Genomic DNA, 17,757 nt, shown 5'->3' on the forward strand with positions numbered 1-17,757 from the left:
GCTAATGAGAAAGGGACAACAGCAGCAGAGAGATATTGAGTAATAGAAAAGTCTTCTGAATAAAATCAACCAGTTTATTTCAAGGTGCTGAGCTCACAATGAAAGCCAGGAGATGTGCTGCTTTGGAGAAGGGGTTTTGCTCTTGTTTCCACAGGAAAAGAAAAACTATGGATACCATCAAAATTAATAGGGATCCAGTTTCAAAAGGAGAAATCTCTTGAAAAAGAGAAATGACAGCTCATCCACAATGGTGAAAACCATAAAGATGGTAAGGGAAGCTCATGAGGGTTGGGGCAGGGTTCTGTTCTTGTCTTTGCAGGAAAATACTCATCTTCAAAAGTTCAAGAAACCCTGGATGTTTGGATGCTGACAGAAGGAAAATTTATTAGTCACTAAGGATCATCAAGAAAAAGGAATCCGATTTATGAGATCAGGTAACTGATACACATACATTTAAACATATGGAAAAGAAAAAAAACAACCAAACAAAACAAAAACAAAAACAGGATAGCCAAAACAATCCTGTATAATAAAAGAACTTCTTGAGGCATCATAATCCCTGACTTCAAACTCTACTACAGAGCTACAGAACTGGAAACAGCCTGATATTGGCATAAGAACAGACAGGAAAATCAATGGAACCGAATAGAAGACCCGGATATCAATCCACACATCTTCAAACACCTGATCTTATGCTCTGACCTCTTTTTTGGGTACCTGTGGCATGGGTGTGCCCACACACATATACATTATGCCCCCCCATAATAATAAAGTAAGAAACTTTAAAAAGAAAAGGCAAGAAGGGTAAAAAAAAAAAAGAAGAAAAAAGTGAAAGTTGCACAGGGGCTGGTGGGTAAAGCGCATGCCTCCTAACCATGAAGACCTGAGTTTGATCACCGCGTTAAATAAAGACAGCAGCAGGGCAGGTGGATCCCCCTGAAAGCTCAAAGAAACTCCAGCACCCACAAAAAAAAAGCCAAGGGCAATGGCTCAGACTTGTAACCCCAGCAGCACTGGGCAAGCAGACAGGAAGATCTCCAGGGGTCCACTGGTTGGTCATTTAGCCTAAACTACCTGGAGAGTTTTAAGCCATTGAGAGATCTCTCTTAAAAACAAAGAAAACAGGGTGGGATGTAATCTGAGGAGCAATAGGTGAACTCGTCCTATGCTCCCCCGTGCATAGGTGTACATGTACCTACACACACAACACATACAGGAAACATCAAACAAGCTTTGGCTAATGTCTTCAGCGGCCCCTTTCCCAGCACACACAAGCTTTGGAGCTGCCTCCCTCTACTCCATATTCTGAAAAAGGATGCTGACTTAGCCCCGCCCCCTGTAGGCTTAAGTCACAAACAATGCCACAGCAGTTTGGAATTATGATTAATAGGGTATTATTTATTTAAAGGGGAAAAAACTTACAGATCACCGTCAGCCCTCTGTACAACCAGGAAGGGAGTCTAGTGGCCAGCAGAGCAGGAAGTGAAGAGAGCGAGAGAAGGAAGTGGCCGCTTTTTTAAAGGGAGAGAGACCACGCCCCAATGGGCTGGTATCTCAGCGGCTATAGGCTGGAGGAGCGGAAGGACCTCCCGCAACACTGATCTTTGATAAAGAAGAAAAAAATATCAAATGAAAAAAACAAAGCATATTTAAGAAGTGGTGCTGGTATAACTGGATATCAACATGTAAAAGAGTGAAAATAGACCCATATCTATCACCATGCACAAAACTCAAGTCCAAATGGATGAAAGACCTCAACATAAAGCCAGACACACTGAACCTTATAGAAGAAAAAGTGGGAAATACACTTGAATGCATTGGCACATGGAACCACTTCCTAAATATAATCCTCGCAGCACAGACACTGATAGAAACAATTAATAAATGGGACCTCCTGAAACTGAAAAGCTTCTGTAAAGAAAAGGACAGCAGCACAGACACTGAGAAAAACAATTAATAAATGGGACCTCCTGAAACTGAAAAGCTTCTGTAAAGCAAAGGACATGGTCAACAAGACAAAACGACAGCCTACAGAATGGGAAAAGATTTTCACTAACCCCACATCAGACAGAGAGCTGATCTTTAAAATATACAAACAACTCAAAAAATTGGACACCAAAAAATCATATAATCCAATTTAAAAAATGGATTACAGACCTAAACAGAGAACTCTCAACAGAGGAATCTAAAATGGCTGAAAGACACTTAAGAAAATGTTCAATATCCTTAGTCATCAGAAAAATGCAAATCAAAACAACTCTGAGATTCCATCTTACACCTGTAAGAATAGCCAAAATCAAAAACACTGATGGCAACTTATGCTGGAGAGGTTGTGGGGAAAAGGGGACACTTTTGCATTGTTGGTGGGAATGCAAGCTGGTACAACCTCTTTGGATGTCAGTGTGGTGATTTCTCAGAAAATTAGGAAATAACCTTCCTCAAGACCCAGTAATACCACTTTTGGGTATATATCTAAAGGATGCTCAATCGTGCCACAAGGACATGTGCTCAACTATGTTCATAGCAGCTTTGTTTGTCATAGCCAGAACCTGGAAACAACCTAAATGCCCCTCAACCAAAGAATGGATAAGGAAAATGTGGTACATTTACACAATGGAGTACAACACAGCAGAAAAAAATAACGACAGCTTGAATTTTGCAGGAAAATGGAAGGAACTAGAAAACATTATTTTGAATGAGGTAATCCAGACCCAGAAAGACAATTATCACATGTACTCACTCATAGGTGGTTTTTAAACATAAAGCAAAGAAAGCCAGCCTACAAACCACAATCCCAGAGAACTTAGACAACAATGAGAACACTAAGAGAGACTTACATAGATCTAATCTGCATGGGAAGTAGAAAAAAGACAGGATCTCCTGAGTAAATTGGGAGCATGGGGACCTTGGGGGAGGGCTAAAAGGGGGAGGGGAGAGGCAGTGATGGGAGCAGAGAAAAATGTAGAGCTCAATAAATATCAATAAAAAAGGAAAAAAAAAGAATTGAGAAGGCATTTGAAGCTATATATAGGTGAGGAAGGCTGAGTACATAAATACAAATGGAACCAATAAAATTTTTCAAGAACAATTTTTGCAGAGGCTGGAAAAAGGGTCTCTGATAAACGCTTAAATGACTAAAGTGACAAATGTCCTCTACCTACTCTTTTCAAAAATTCAGGCAAATAAAGTGTTAGGGAAGAAATGCAGAAATGCTTTTGATGTTGTTTGTCTCACATAATGTGACCCTGTGTCAAAGGAAAGCAAGAAAAAAAATGATAACGTCTAAAATAGTTTATAAAATACTATCTTTGAAGTTTGGGGGTCATAAATCCGATATCATGCATATCAATTTATACTATGATTCATCACAGTAGCAAAATGAAGATATGAAGTAGCAATGAAAATAATTGTATGCTTGACGGGGTCACCATAGCATGAAGAACTGTGTTTAAGGGTCACAGCATTCGGAAGGTTGAAAACCATTAGTTTAGAATATTAAAGTTAATATCTATTTCAATTTGAATGTGTATCCTATTATTCTGGAATCATAGATATATTATATGATAGACATACATAGATATAAACTGATAAAAGTACTATGGACACTTGAAATACAGTCAGGACCTTGGATAATAGATTAGCATAAGCCTTGTCTTTAGGTTTAAACTATGCATTAAACATTCTGTGTTGAAAACAAAGTCTAAGATTTAAATACATTTATTTTTTAAGTCATTCCATTATCCAGTAATTTTTACTTATATTGAATTAATTAATTTAAATGCATATTTAATATTTTTTCACAAAATTCTGTTCTTGTAATTAGGAAAAAAATGACAATGTTCACAGTTTGTTTTATCCTTACTTTTTCTCCTGTTTTTTTCTTCTTGTAGGAATGATATTTATCCTAAGACATTATGCTATATCAAAATGCATCTCTGACAATGTTACCCAGGTTAGCTTGAATTCACCTTGAACTTGAAATCTTTCTGCCCAGTCTTCTAAGTAACTGGTATACAATGGCTATATCAATAGGACCTACAGTTTCTCAAGCTTTTTGCTTTAAAAATTATAATAAAATTCCAGAACTTAGGAGGCAGAGCCAGGCAGATCTCTGAGTTCAACGCCAGCCTTGTCTGCAAAGTGAGTTTCACTACAGCCAGAGCTACATAGAGAAACCTTATCTTGAAATTACAAGATAAAACTAAAAAGTATGATGAACATATTATCTATAGAGCAAATAAACTATTAAGGAAGTTTCCGCAAATCCATAAAGTGTGTGGTAAATCTATATATAGCAAATGAAGATATGTGATAGATATGGCATTTCATGAGCCAAATATCTAAATTACAGAAAATAATTAAAGAATTACTCATCATATGATAGTCATCATGTTAAAAGAAATTGAGCTAAAAAGAGTTAGCTACAGACATTCAGAGTAGGGATTCCCCAAAAAGCAAACCTTTGCTTTTGTCAAAAGAAATGTTGTAAGGAACCTCAATGTATAAAAACATCCAAGGGATTTGGTTCTGTTTGAAGGGGGGTTCTATTCCAACACAAGTGATCCTTTCCTAAAACGCTTGGTCAGAGCCTCCTCTGAATATTCTTGAGATCTGAGGACTCCAAATAGCTTCATACCTATTAGTCCTATTGATCCCAGTAGCTTCTTAAGTCAACACTTATATTGGTACACTTTATTTACCCAAAGAACTTTGGTCTAGTTCTTGCTCAAAGAAACACATAATTGAAATTGGGTACACAGAGGGATGATACTTGGCTCATGGATGGCTGATTACAAGTCTACTTACCATATTTCTCCAGATGCTGGCAGCAGCTGTCCACCAGCCTGGGGACCTGCCTGTAAATAGGATTCAGACTCAGCCTCTTATCTCTGGCCTTTTCTTTTTTATTATGAGCGTCAGCAGGCAGGGAGAGTTGCAAAGCTTCTAGGAGTCGAGAGTGGTTGTCATCCAGATCCGTGATGGAATCCACTGACATGGCACCCTGCAAGTGATATGCAGACTTGAAGATCACAGGCAGCAGAAAGAAAAGCAGTTGCTTGCAGAGGCTACCCAGTACATGTTCCTGGAGGACTATTACTCTCAAAAGATACTGCTGCTAGATTTCTGTTATGTAGTTTACAGATGTTTATTGCTGATGTATTCGGAGGAAAGACTAAATGCCTTTTGAAAAAGCTAGAAAATCTCTACAAGTATTGTTTGTTATGATTTCAATACATATACTTTTCCTAATAGAAGACAAGATATGGGAAACATATAATTAAAATACTTTGATTTAACGATTTCACTTTTGAAACAAAAAAATGAATACTCAATGAATGAGGTAAAGTCATAAAAGTCTTTTGAATAAAACAAATCCTCAAATATAGCTCTGAGAAGTAGACTTTATACATAGGAAGATTCAAACTGGGCATGCTGGCACATGTCTGTGACCTCAGCATGCAGGAGGGTAAAGCCATCCATCCTGGATGAAGTGTGTGCTAAGAAGTCAGCTATTAGAGTCCTGGTAGGGCCTGGACAGAGAAAGAAGCCCACTGCCTAGGTCCTAGATAACCAGAAAGCTCAAATTTAGAGCTTTGGTGTTACTGATATTTGGATTTATAAACAGTCTAAGACAATTACAGGCTTAGAAGAACAAATTCATCTGGAAAATACAAAAATTCCTTAATTTTGTCATTTTTCCACTTTGAATCATAGTCGATACCATGAAAAAAATAACAGGGCTTTAGGTCTTGCAATACCTTGGAAGAAGTCCTGAATGCTGATAGCTAAAAAATGAGAGTTATAAATGGAGGTTTCTTCGTATATTTAACTAGGACAGTATTTCGTGGCTGGATTGGCAAAGATTTCTAGCCCAAAGCTTAGAGAAAGGGACATAGGAATTCTTAGGTCTGCTTTGCAGTGACTATGCTGACTCCCATCCAGATGGCCTGAGAAATGTAGTTTTCTAGATTTGGACACATAAGAACACAGGACCTAGAACATAGTGCCCTCTCCATCACTGGCATCATATTGCTATCACATGAATATGAAAGAGAGTGCATACAGGATTGCACAGCTCTATTTGAGAAATGGCAAGTGCCATTGATAAGGAAAAGCTAAATTGCTCATTGACTATGAACAACTGTGGCTAATTCACTGATCCAGGCACATTCTAAGAATGACATTGAAAAAAATTATCAGAAACACTGGATATTGGCCTCAAAACTCAGCTTCTAGCATAAGGGTGTCTAACCTGCAGCCCATTTGTGCAATATATACATACATATACATAGTATGTGTGACATTGTGATAGTATGATGTCATCTATAAAGTTCATGCTATAGAGCTACACAACTGAGTTAGAAAACAAAAGGGCCAAAATAATTCTCATAATGTTCTACCTAAGTTTACAGATTTGTGTTTTGGCATGTTCATAGCTATCCTGTTATGCACATGGCCCATAGGCTGAAGGTTGGGCTTTTCTGTTTGAGTAGGAAGTCTAGTAAGATGGCAGGAGATAACAAGAGACCAGCATCAATGGCAGTAGTGCAGAATATTTGAGCACCAATTTAACTAGGAGGGAAAGGTTGGAGGAAATGCTAGCTGCCACATGCACAGTACTGGTTATTGCTGAGTAGAAGAGATATCTACTATGTGTCCAGGTTTCATTTTAATAGAGACTCAAAGGACAACCTTACTAATTTTCAGTTTTCTCAGAGTCAGAGAAGATCTTGGCCAACTCACCCTTCGCCTAACCCGAGGAGCCGGTTCCGGAGTATTAGGTGATACGGACTCATTTGGTGTTTCTGAGGTTGAGCTGAGAGATGAGTTACTGCTTGAGAGTTCTTTGTTTTGTCTTTTATTCCCAAATGGAAGGAGGAAAGACCCAAACTCAGATGTATCCTTTTGCTCCTCCCTCTGCAAGTCTTGTTTTAGCTTATATGCACGGTCATTAGCAATGACTTGGGATAAGGGCATCCCAAACGCCTGTGGAATAAATTCTGCAAGGGAAAAAAAAAACAGACATTTACATTCAGAGAAGACTCAGACAGGAGAGGATGCTCATTCATATCGCATCCATAAAAGCAGACATAGTCAAACTAATGATTCCTTAATCAGCATACTGAGATGGTTTTGTCTTGTTGAACAAAATGTCCCAAGTTACCGTTTCAGTAAAGGAAGTTAGTAGGTACAAATACATATTTTAAAAATGTATGTCTCTAATCTTTTCCCATCTGCTGAAGTCTGTTTTAAAGGAAATAACTTTGTAAAAATAAGTATGATAGGGGAGGGAAATGGGAGGCTGGGAGGAGGCAGAAACTTGTTTTTTTTTCCTTTTCTCAATAAAAAAAACTGAAAAAAAAGAAATAGAAAAAAATAAGTATGATATTTGGACAGACTATAAAAAATACTTTATGCTCATGATCATACATCTTCATAAACCATTACTCTTCAATTTTTATCCTTTAGAAGTCTTTGAAGGCATGAGAAACCACACATATCCATTCACTCAAGAAATATTTATTGAACACCTACTAATTGCCATGTCAACTTTTATAATGGAGGGAGCTATAAAAAATCTCAAGTTCTTTCTCATGAGATGTGGTGGGGATGTGCAGAGTCAGACATGTAAATAATTATAACAGAGCGACTTTCATCTGAATAATAGAGAGATGAAGAAATCCAAGGATGAAATTCAACTGATATACTTTAAAGATCCTAATAAAAGAGGCAATATAGGAAGTAATAACCTAAGAGTCAGAGGAGCAATTTAGGAGCACCTTAAGAAGAAATTTTTACTTTTTCTCCCTTTTGTTCTGTGTTTCTACTGCCTATCTCCAGCTCTTTGGGTTACACATGCCTCTTTATGATCTATATTCAGGCTCTCTGATGACCACATGCAGAAATGGGCTTGAACATGATATAGCTTGTGGGAAGCCCAGGGTACATTTTGTTAAATCTTTTTTTTTTAAATTAGGTACCATTTGAGGAAGAGACAGAACAGAAGTTTTTGGCTTCATTTGGCAATATATATACAGTTGCTTCCTGCATCATTGTGATCCAAGTATGTTTGTATATGTTAGTTCCTCAGAAATAGACATTTTATTAGCAGCATTTTAGATTTATGCTGAAAGTATTAATAATTCAATTAAGTAAATTATTCTTGTTAGATTCAAAATTACATCTCTTAGCAGTCACAGCATTTAGAGTACAGGGGAGCCCTTGTTTTTTTTACAAGTCCTGTGAATGAAACTGGAATGATCAAGGGAAAATAACTCTAATGTTATTTGTTCTTTGAACAAAAAAGCTAACATTAAACCAGGTAGAAAGAGGTTTTAAAAGGTTTTCCTGCTTGATTTGTGGCAACATTTTAAACTAAGCTAATAGCCAAGTCTCCATTAAAAGCAGAAATGATATTTTAAAGGCATATACCTCTGGTCCCATCAAAAGATGCAATTTTTTTTGAAGTATAAAGTTCTAAGTTCATCTGGGGATTTTTCAGAGGTGCTTGCTCTGCCAGTGAACCATGGGACATATGTCAGTCAAAAAGTTCTGCTTTTGATGAGGGAGAGGGACTTGATCGGGGGAGGGGGAGGGAAATGGGAGGCGGTGGCGGGGAGGAGGCAGAAATCCTTAATAAATAAATAAAATTTAAAAAAAAAGTTCTGCTTTTCTCCTTTGAGGTTAGACTAATACTGTAAAGAGCAGTTTCAGGTTATAGTTGTCCACTTGAAGGATTTCTTTTTTATATTTATTTATTATGTATACAATATTCCATCTGTGTGTATGCCTGCAGGCCAGAAGAGGGGCACCAGACCTCATTACAAATGGTTGTGAGCCACCATGTGGTTGCTGGGAATTGAACTCAGGACCTTTGGAAGAGCAGACAATGCTCTTAACCACTGAGCCATCTCTCCAGCCCCCTTGAAGGATTTCTTATAAGAATCAGGAAATAATCAGATGTTCTTCAAAACGTTTGGACATACACATGGCAAGACTGACAGCCACATAGAATATACAGGTATGTGTGGGGATAGTAACAACAGAGAGAACTTTCAAAGCAAGAGTTTCAATGGGTTCTCTTTATTTTCTTGCTGCTTTTCTCAAAGACTATTATAAGCTTCAGAATGTAGAGTCCTCTAAGCTCCAAACACCGGATGTTGTCTTGAGGTCTTTATAATATTCTAGGAAGGATCCTTGTATATTTTTTCTTCTTAAAAATACAGCTATTGTGAAATCAAGAACTTACCAAATTTCTATTGGGCAAAATTATCATTTATGTGGCAATAAAGTGTTGGGTGCATATGCCCCTTTTCTGTGAGGGGGGTGGGGTCACAGAAATCTAACGATTCTTTGCAAAGACAGAAGCTAATAAACTTGATAATAGGATTTTTAAATGACAAAGATATTACCTAAGGCTCACTGTGCTATGACTAGGGACAACTAGTAATGTGTTCTAATCAGAGCCATGTGTTCCACCAGGATATTATCAGTGGTTGTATTTACCTTGTCATGAAACATAGGGTAAAAAGGTGATGAAATTTCTTCTCAGCTCCCAATTGTTCCCTTAAGAGCCCCACTCTCCCACCTGTGGCAGAAGCTTACCATCACAGGCTTGTCCTTGTCCTTTGCTTTGTTGTTTTCTTCTATTATTGTCTTTGAATCACCATTAAACCACCAATCTCACATAAGACTTGGTGACTTGCCAGTCCATCTTAGTGGCTCACATGACTCTCTCTTCGCATATTTACTCATCCCCTTTCGCTCTTCCGACCTTTGGCTGTACACCACCTTTGTCACTCACTTCCTGAGTCCCATGCAGTACCTTCTTTCCCCCAGAATTTATACTTGATTTCCATCTTATAGTGCTCATTTGTCCTCCAAGCATGAACTACTTCTTGTTTCTTTACAGTTGTATGTTACTAAGGCATGCCTCATTCGAAGTCTTTCCTTACCACACCTTGCTTGGATCGCTAGGGGTGTCTTGCTTCATGGGCTAAATATGACATTAGAAAGTCATACATTAATACTTCTTTTCATGCCTCATTTCTATTCCATCATCTTACCATACTACCTTCAAGTTATTTTCTGTTTTTGATCTATTCCTCTCCGCCTCTGCCACAATCCTCATTCCATGGTACCATGGCTTAGCGCGTAGATTTTATAGCTTTCAAATGGCCCTTCCTCCATTCCTTTGTGCTGGTGTCAGTTCTACTCCAAGTTCATATAATACAGTGTATCACAATAAAGTATTTGAAAACATCATTAAGTCATTCCTTCTTACTATATTTTGATGATGTCTCAATGTTGTTATCATGTAGACCAAAAGTTGTGTTGTAGTCCACAAAGTAGTCTTTGAGCTAACCCAAGCTCCTTCCTACCTTTCTTGGAAAGTGCATACATCTTGGTCATTCTCTTTTCCAGTAATGGCTTGTGTGTGTGTGTGTGTGTGTGTGTGTGTGTGTGTGTGTGTGTGTGTGCATGTTACGTGTGCATGTTCATGTTACGGGGTTCTTGGGGATTTGGATTTGCATATGCACATGAGGAGGTCAGAAAACCGTGATTTCCCTGCTCAGGTACTTACCACCTTTTATTTGAGATCAGAAGTCTCATTGACTTGGAATTTTGCCAAGTTTACAGGCTAGATGGTCAGTAAGCTTTCAGGGATCCACCTGTCTCAACCTCCCATTTCATCCTTTCTGGGGTTATAGGCATACACCACTAAATCTGGCATTTTTATGAAGGTTCTAGGGGTTTGATTAAGGTTCTCACAGTTGTGTGTTAGCTACTTTACCTACTGAATGATGTCCTTAGCCCATAATGTTGGATTTTTATGATACTATTAAATCTATCTTCTTGGAGAATGTCTACACGTAATTAATTCTTAATTTTTCTATTACTACTTAATGTAAAATAAAAATGGAAGTTGCAGCAAATAATCTTTTGTAGTTTTACTTGAGAGCTACCATATATTGACCTGGACAGTGAGTAACCATAAGACATGACACAGGAATTTGATACCAAAAAGGGTACCACAATTGAACTAATCTTCTTTTCATGTTGATTGTCTGTCAGTGTGCTGGTAGAAAGTTATGCCATAGTAACACTTTGTCCCAATGTACCTTGATTAAGGAAACCATGGAACTAGATCAAAATGGTTTTTAAACTATTTATTTATTTATTTAGCTTTTCCACAGACTGCTTTGTTTTGTTTTTGTGAGACAAGAAAGAAATTTTCTGAATTTCTGAAAGTTACTTTTGTTTGCCAAATAATTAAACTACAAGAGACTAGGAACTTGGAAATCTTTTGTTTGAAAATATGTTTTGCAAACCAATGTCAATCTTGAATTAGTTTCCATATGGCAACCAAAACTTAGATGAGCTTTGTTTAAGTAGCAGCCTGGATGCAAGAATGTCATATGATTTGTTATATATTTTTATATCAAAAAATTAAATATCATGCAGGATATGTTTCATGCTGATGGAATCAATTAATAAGGTAGCATATCAAAGATTTGTGAATCATTTTTTTATTGGGAGAGCAGGTCAACCGTGAAGAGCTGCTCTCCTTTATTTTTAGATGGCCTAACCTAAGAGGTCATTCAGAGTTTCCTGTTTTCCTTCTTTCCCTCCTGGATTTCAGAACTGACCGTTTTTCACATGTGCATCTGTTGTGAACCCAGACACTAAGATCGAAAGGGAAGGAAAGAATGTGAACTGATTACAAATGTGTCACACCGGTACACAGCCATCCCCAAGTTCCTGTTCCCAAGATAGCCTTGTAATGGCTCCCTGTTTTGACATGGACAAGGCTTTATGTTTTGAAGAGTTGTCAGAAGTAACTCTTCAGTTAAGCCTAGACTGCCTTGATTTTTACCCACTAAAGCAAATTCATGCAGAGCAAGCTTCATACAGTGAAGCTTGGTACTTCTCTCCTTAGATAGATGGATGGTCTGCCTTTTCATTGGAATCACCAAGACCTTACTTCATTTCTCCACTCATCTTCTCTTATGTCAATACTGAATACTGTCAAGCTTTTACTGGGTATACATTAGCATGAGTTAGTCTGAACCATTTCTATGTCCCAGGGGACACTAATTAGTTTCTTACTTGCTGACTCTTACTTCCCTATTAACTCATGTTCTTTCTTTCTGATTTCTTTATATACAATATGAGTGTATGCACAGATGAGTGTACACACACACACACACACACACACACACACACACACACACATCCACCCTGCATCCCCCACACCAGTTTTAGGAAATATAAACATCAATTTTCCCATGCCAAAAAATAAAAATTCATTCTAGTACTCTGAATTGGTACTTTCTAAAGAATAGCCTAACATCTTTATTGTGTTTCAAATCCTAGAGTAAAGCAACTTGAAGCAGTAACTAATTATTTGTATAGTTGTCTTCACTTTTAAGTGTTCAGTTACTCACAGAAAACTGTAGTAAAATTAAGTGGAAAATTATCAAAGAAGAAAGTCATATGTTTTAAATGGTTTTTATTACAGCATATTATAATAATTGTCTTATTGTCAATTATTTTGGTTAGGCTTCTATTTTGCCTAATTTATAAATTATATTTTACCATATGTTTGCATGTGTACAAAGGGAAGTATACTGTACATAGATTTACTATTAGTCAAAATTTGAGTCATCCATGGAAAGTCCTTGGATAGATCTCCCATGGATAACTGCAGTACTGGTGTAGGTAAGAGCCCAACCTTAAATGACTCATCAATTTTACCCCCTCTAAAGTCACGGGGACATTGAGCAATGTAAAAAGGGGACAAGTTAGAAAGAGAAAAGGATTAGCAGGAAGAGATCAGAGGAGGTGAGAGGGAGTGGATATGATCACAATACAATATACTATAATATACTATATACAATATAGTATAATACATGATGACAATATAATATACTATAATACATATTCATGAAATTGTCAGAGATAAAACAGAAAAATTAAGGGTTATAAAACATCAGTTATATATGTGTAATAAAATTTATCAGACAGTGGATATGCAGCTAGCCCACCCTTGGTCTTCATTATTCTAGCAACAAATTCTGCTGAAGTTGTTCATATCCTACTGAGTATCCTGGTGAATATGATCTCAGTTCTCATGTTAGAATGTATATAGCGAGAGTTTTTATTTGTAAACAACAACAACAGTTCATGCCTGAGATATTTTTGCCTAACAATATTCAGATTCATTGCAGTGAAGATCTGCCAATTAGGTGTTCTTTGGTTTGTATTGGGGGGGGGATGCTGGGCACAGAACGATTGATCTTGTGTATTCTGGACAAGTATTTTACCCTTGAGTTACATTCCACAGCCTTTCGGCCTCAGGTTATTTAAATATTACAGCTATAATTCTTTCTTGCAGCTAGAGATATGGATTCCTAACACTTTTATCTCTTTTTTGCCCAGCTAGAGGTATACATTTAGAAGGCTGAGCACAGTCTGCCTAGAGGCAATGTTGCTAGCATTTAGCAGGGGCTAAGGATGCTGCTAAACTAGAGACAGTGCTACTGGCACTTAGCTAGACCAAGAATGCTATTAAACTAGAGGCAGTGCTACTGTCACCTAGCAGAGGCCAATGATGCTGCTAAACTGGAGGCAGTGTTATAGGCACTTAGTTAGCAGAGGCCAAGGATGCTGCTAAACATCTCACAGTGGGAATTACAGCATATGCCACAAAAATTTTCCAGTCTATATTGCTACTATCACCAAGGAAGACAAGCACCACTGGAAGGGAAGTAAAACAGTGAGTTTCCATTCCTTATGTCCAAATGTCATGAAGTTTAAAGCACACTTGAAGCTATGTGTGTGTAAACTGGTGTCAGTGTTGGAATAAGGCTTGTCCAGTACAATTCACAATGCATTTATTTTAAAAGTCATTGTTTTCTACTGCAAGCATAAATGCAGTCACTAGATATATGAGAACTTCAAAATGAGACATGTGTCTTTCTTCATTCAACTCTCACTCATCGCGGCACATAAAATGAACATGCATTCACTCAATCACACCATTCAACATATAATTCAATAACAAGTCATAAAAAATTACACTGTGTTAATGGGGTCCAGGTGACACAACTAAAGAATACAAATTCAAATTGACCACAAATGTCTCTGAAAGACTGACTTAAGTGTCATTTCCCTAAATAGCCATAGAAATAGACACACATCAGTATGATGAAAGCCAGTCATTGCCAAAAACATTTGGGACCCAAACCAAGCATGCTGTGATCTAAAAAACTTGCTGAGGATGACCTATCTTCAGTAAACCATGAGATGAAGATTGTTTCTTTTCTGTATTCATAGTGGATGAATCTAAACTCTTTTTCATTTAGTTAGTCCTGCTTAATTGTCTCCATTTACCAAACAGCTGGTTAGTATTAGGCATGTTGTCCATGGCTACTCAACCCTGGTCGTCTTTAGACATAGCTGATTGGACAGAATAATTGGAACCATAACATTGGCTATAGTTGCCCACTGCTCAAACCAGCTGAACTCATCAGTTCAGCCTAAGGATACTAAAACACAGAAAAGTAGACCTACACCAGCTCTCAATGACATTCCATTACAGAAATTCGGTTTACATAATAGAACCCAACCCTGTAAACTGATGTAATTAAAAATTTCTACCCAATCAAACCAGCATGCTCCCTGCAAGATACTTTGGTTTTAGTTATTTGGCCCTTTACCTTTGTCTTTGTTCTTCTCCTTCCCTAGGGAATCCAGTTTCTTTCTCAATGATTTCTTTCTCTTTTGTCCATCTGTAAATATTAAAAGAATAAGAAGTAGGAAAAATTAAGTACACCAATGATTGCAGTTGACTTCTGTATTGACTCATAGAACTCAATGGTGTAAACAGAGAAATAGCTCTGTGAATACTAGAAAAAATCCTCACCTTGTAGCACATGAAACAAGCCTTAAAATGCACTCTGAAATGTTCTTTCAATCATGGGAAGAGCTAGAAACAGCCCTCATTCGTATGTAATTCAGTTTTGACATCCAGATGTGTTTGTTTTGCTATTACATAAGGCTTTTCTCATTTTATGTGGTTATATAAGTCACCATTCATCTTGAACAAAATCTCCATGACAGAATCAACTATACACACACATAGCTTTGACATTTATAAGCTACTGTAATGTAACTGGAAAGGGAAATGGATTTGGCAGCTCACAGAATTCAGGCCTTACTATTACGATACCATTTACAACCTGCAGTGCTTTGGTTAAGACTCAGTGGTTTTGCATAAATAGTGAGAATGACATGGTTTTGTCATAGGAATTAAATGAAACAGTGTATATAAAATGCTTAATGTGGAGCCTAGTAGAAATCCATAAATTCAGATCTTCTTTCTTCCTGTGGCTTGCATGCTATTCTACACAATGACTGTCCCATAATTAAAGTATTCATCCACTGGTGGATGTTGGAGTTGTATTGGATGTGTCACTAAAAGTGGAGAATATTCCCTTTTGCATCTAATACTTCTAACAAATGTACTTAGTATTCTGCTTAAATCACCAAATAGTAAACATAACATTCATATCAGTCGGCAGCTCCAATCAAATTCCTGGGATGTCATCATAAAATATTGGCATTTATCATTGCCAGAACATGCTTTGGGATTATTCAGCTTAATGTGTACGGGATGTAGAACAGGATGTCACACTGGGTTCAAATAGAAAATTTTTTTTTCATACCCAAGGGAACTGTTTAAAAAGTGGATTAAGAATAGTCTCGCAGGATATACTAAAACATGTTGTAAAAAGGCAATACCACAAAATAAAATTTACAAAACAAGACTCTGATAGCAGTAAATGACAGAGTAAAACCTCTAGAGGAAATGAGCATTCCTGGGATCCTCTAGAAGCTACAGTTGTTCCCAGCTCCTCTTCTGCCGTGAAGCCTTGGAAGTGCAGGAAAACCCCACTATAGTTAACAGGCACATTTAATACCGCTTCCCTTCCAAAATCCCGCCAAAACCACTTTTTTCCCCCCACAAAATGAAAATAGTAGGATTTTCTGCCTTTGGAGTCATGAGATTTGTAAAATGAGAAAACCGTGTAAATCAATTGTACAGTGGCCAAGAGCCATTAATCTCTTTCATCCCTGGTGTGTTCATATCTTAAAATCTAAGAGTTGATCTAGCTACTAGGGACTGTTGTGACTATATATATATATATATATATATATATACACAGATGATAAAACTCACTAACTACACAAGATTCTAATCTCTTCTCTAAATAGAATTGATTGTGCTTTTACTTTGTAATGCTTTCCTTATTGCTGGTTCATATCACCAAATGTGTTTGGTCAGTAATGACATTCCCTTCTAAAAAATCCTCTAATTCCTTAATTTATGTATTTGACTGAAAAGAATAACTAAACAATACATCTTTAAAGCCTAAGAGAGTTTTCTCTGGTGCTAGGGATGGAACCCAGGACCTTGCATATGGCAACCAAATGTTCTATCACTGAGTTCATCATGAGAAGCCACATGTTTTTTTGCCTATTTTAATTTTTTGTATTATTTTTGGTTAGTATATAGGCTAATGGATTTTACTATGATGGCTTCTACATATATTTCATTATACTTTGATTTCAAACATTCTCCTCTCCCACTGTTCTATCCCCATGCACAAATCCTTCTGGATGGTGGTCTTCCTGTCTCATTATGGGTATACGTGTTCTGCTCTAAAGTATATTCCTCAAGATAAGCCTTATATGGAAAATGGAGAAATCTGACTTTGAATCCAAGCCTCACCACCTATCAGTTCTCTGACTTGGAGAGGTTTGTGCTTTAACTTTTTGATTCTCAGTTCTGGTAACTGTAAGATGACTAGATTTTCTGTGGATTGCATCACAATGCATATTAGATTATATTACAAAACATGAATTTTAGTGTCATATCAATGATGACTTGTGCTAGTCTTCACGACTGGTTAAAGGTTAAGATTATTGTGTATTCCCCCCACTTCTCTAACTTTCTCTTACTTCGGGAAGGTCAAGATATATGTCTGCTCTCACAGGCTCATCTTTCACATAGGCACTTTATTTTTTCCCCTGCCACCTAGGCAGATATGGAGAGTACTAGCTTTGACATGCGAGAGTTCTGTAACACAGGTTTTGAATTTACCACCTTCCCACAGATAAGTTCCTTAAGCTCTTAAAACCTCAGTTGCCTCACCTATAAAATAGGAGACATATATAGTCTTGATGGTAAGAACTGTTGCCTGGATTAAATAAGGTACTTAGAGGACAGCACATGCTCAATAAGTATTGATTATTCATTGATCTATGCACAGAATAGAGGTGGAAAGATGAGATCACAAATATTCAGATATTCAGAAATGGTAAGTAGACAAGAACTTTCTTCCTTACATCTTTTTTTGTTATGTTAATTTTCAGTTTCATTTATGAAATAATGAAAACATTAATGATTACTTACTTTCACAGTACCTGGTGAAAGGAAGGTGCATGGAAACCAAACCTGAAAGACTCATTCCAAGAAACCTTTGATGGGGACATGTTGCCCAAGTTCTTCTTCTATGTAACTGCTATCTCTAAGATAGCATACACACCAGAAGTGTAGCCCTGCCACTGATTCTGTCACACTGGAAAAACATTTTTATAGATATGTATAATTGCAAGGTTTTATTTCTCTTAAATCCTGCTGAGGCTTGATTGGGTGTTTCCACAAAAGCATGTGTTGGGCCGGGCGGT

The 17,757-nt window shown here is 37.2% G+C and overlaps 1 protein-coding gene across 1 annotated transcript in view; it reads right to left on the reverse strand.

Moving 5' to 3' along the window:
* Arhgap6 (Rho GTPase activating protein 6) overlaps positions 1-17,757 on the reverse strand; it is a 257,159-nt gene that overhangs the window by 53,836 nt on the left and 185,566 nt on the right. The window contains exons 3-5 of the mRNA XM_026784884.1: positions 14,724-14,795; positions 6,745-7,001; positions 4,807-5,002 (exon numbers count right to left, since the gene is read on the reverse strand). Coding sequence (XP_026640685.1) covers positions 4,807-5,002; positions 6,745-7,001; positions 14,724-14,795 — 525 coding nt within the window. The remainder of the gene's footprint in view (positions 1-4,806; positions 5,003-6,744; positions 7,002-14,723; positions 14,796-17,757) is intronic.

The sequence above is a fragment of the Microtus ochrogaster genome, chromosome X, assembly GCF_000317375.1.
Source record: "Microtus ochrogaster isolate Prairie Vole_2 chromosome X, MicOch1.0, whole genome shotgun sequence".
NCBI classification, from domain to species: Eukaryota; Metazoa; Chordata; class Mammalia; order Rodentia; family Cricetidae; genus Microtus; species Microtus ochrogaster.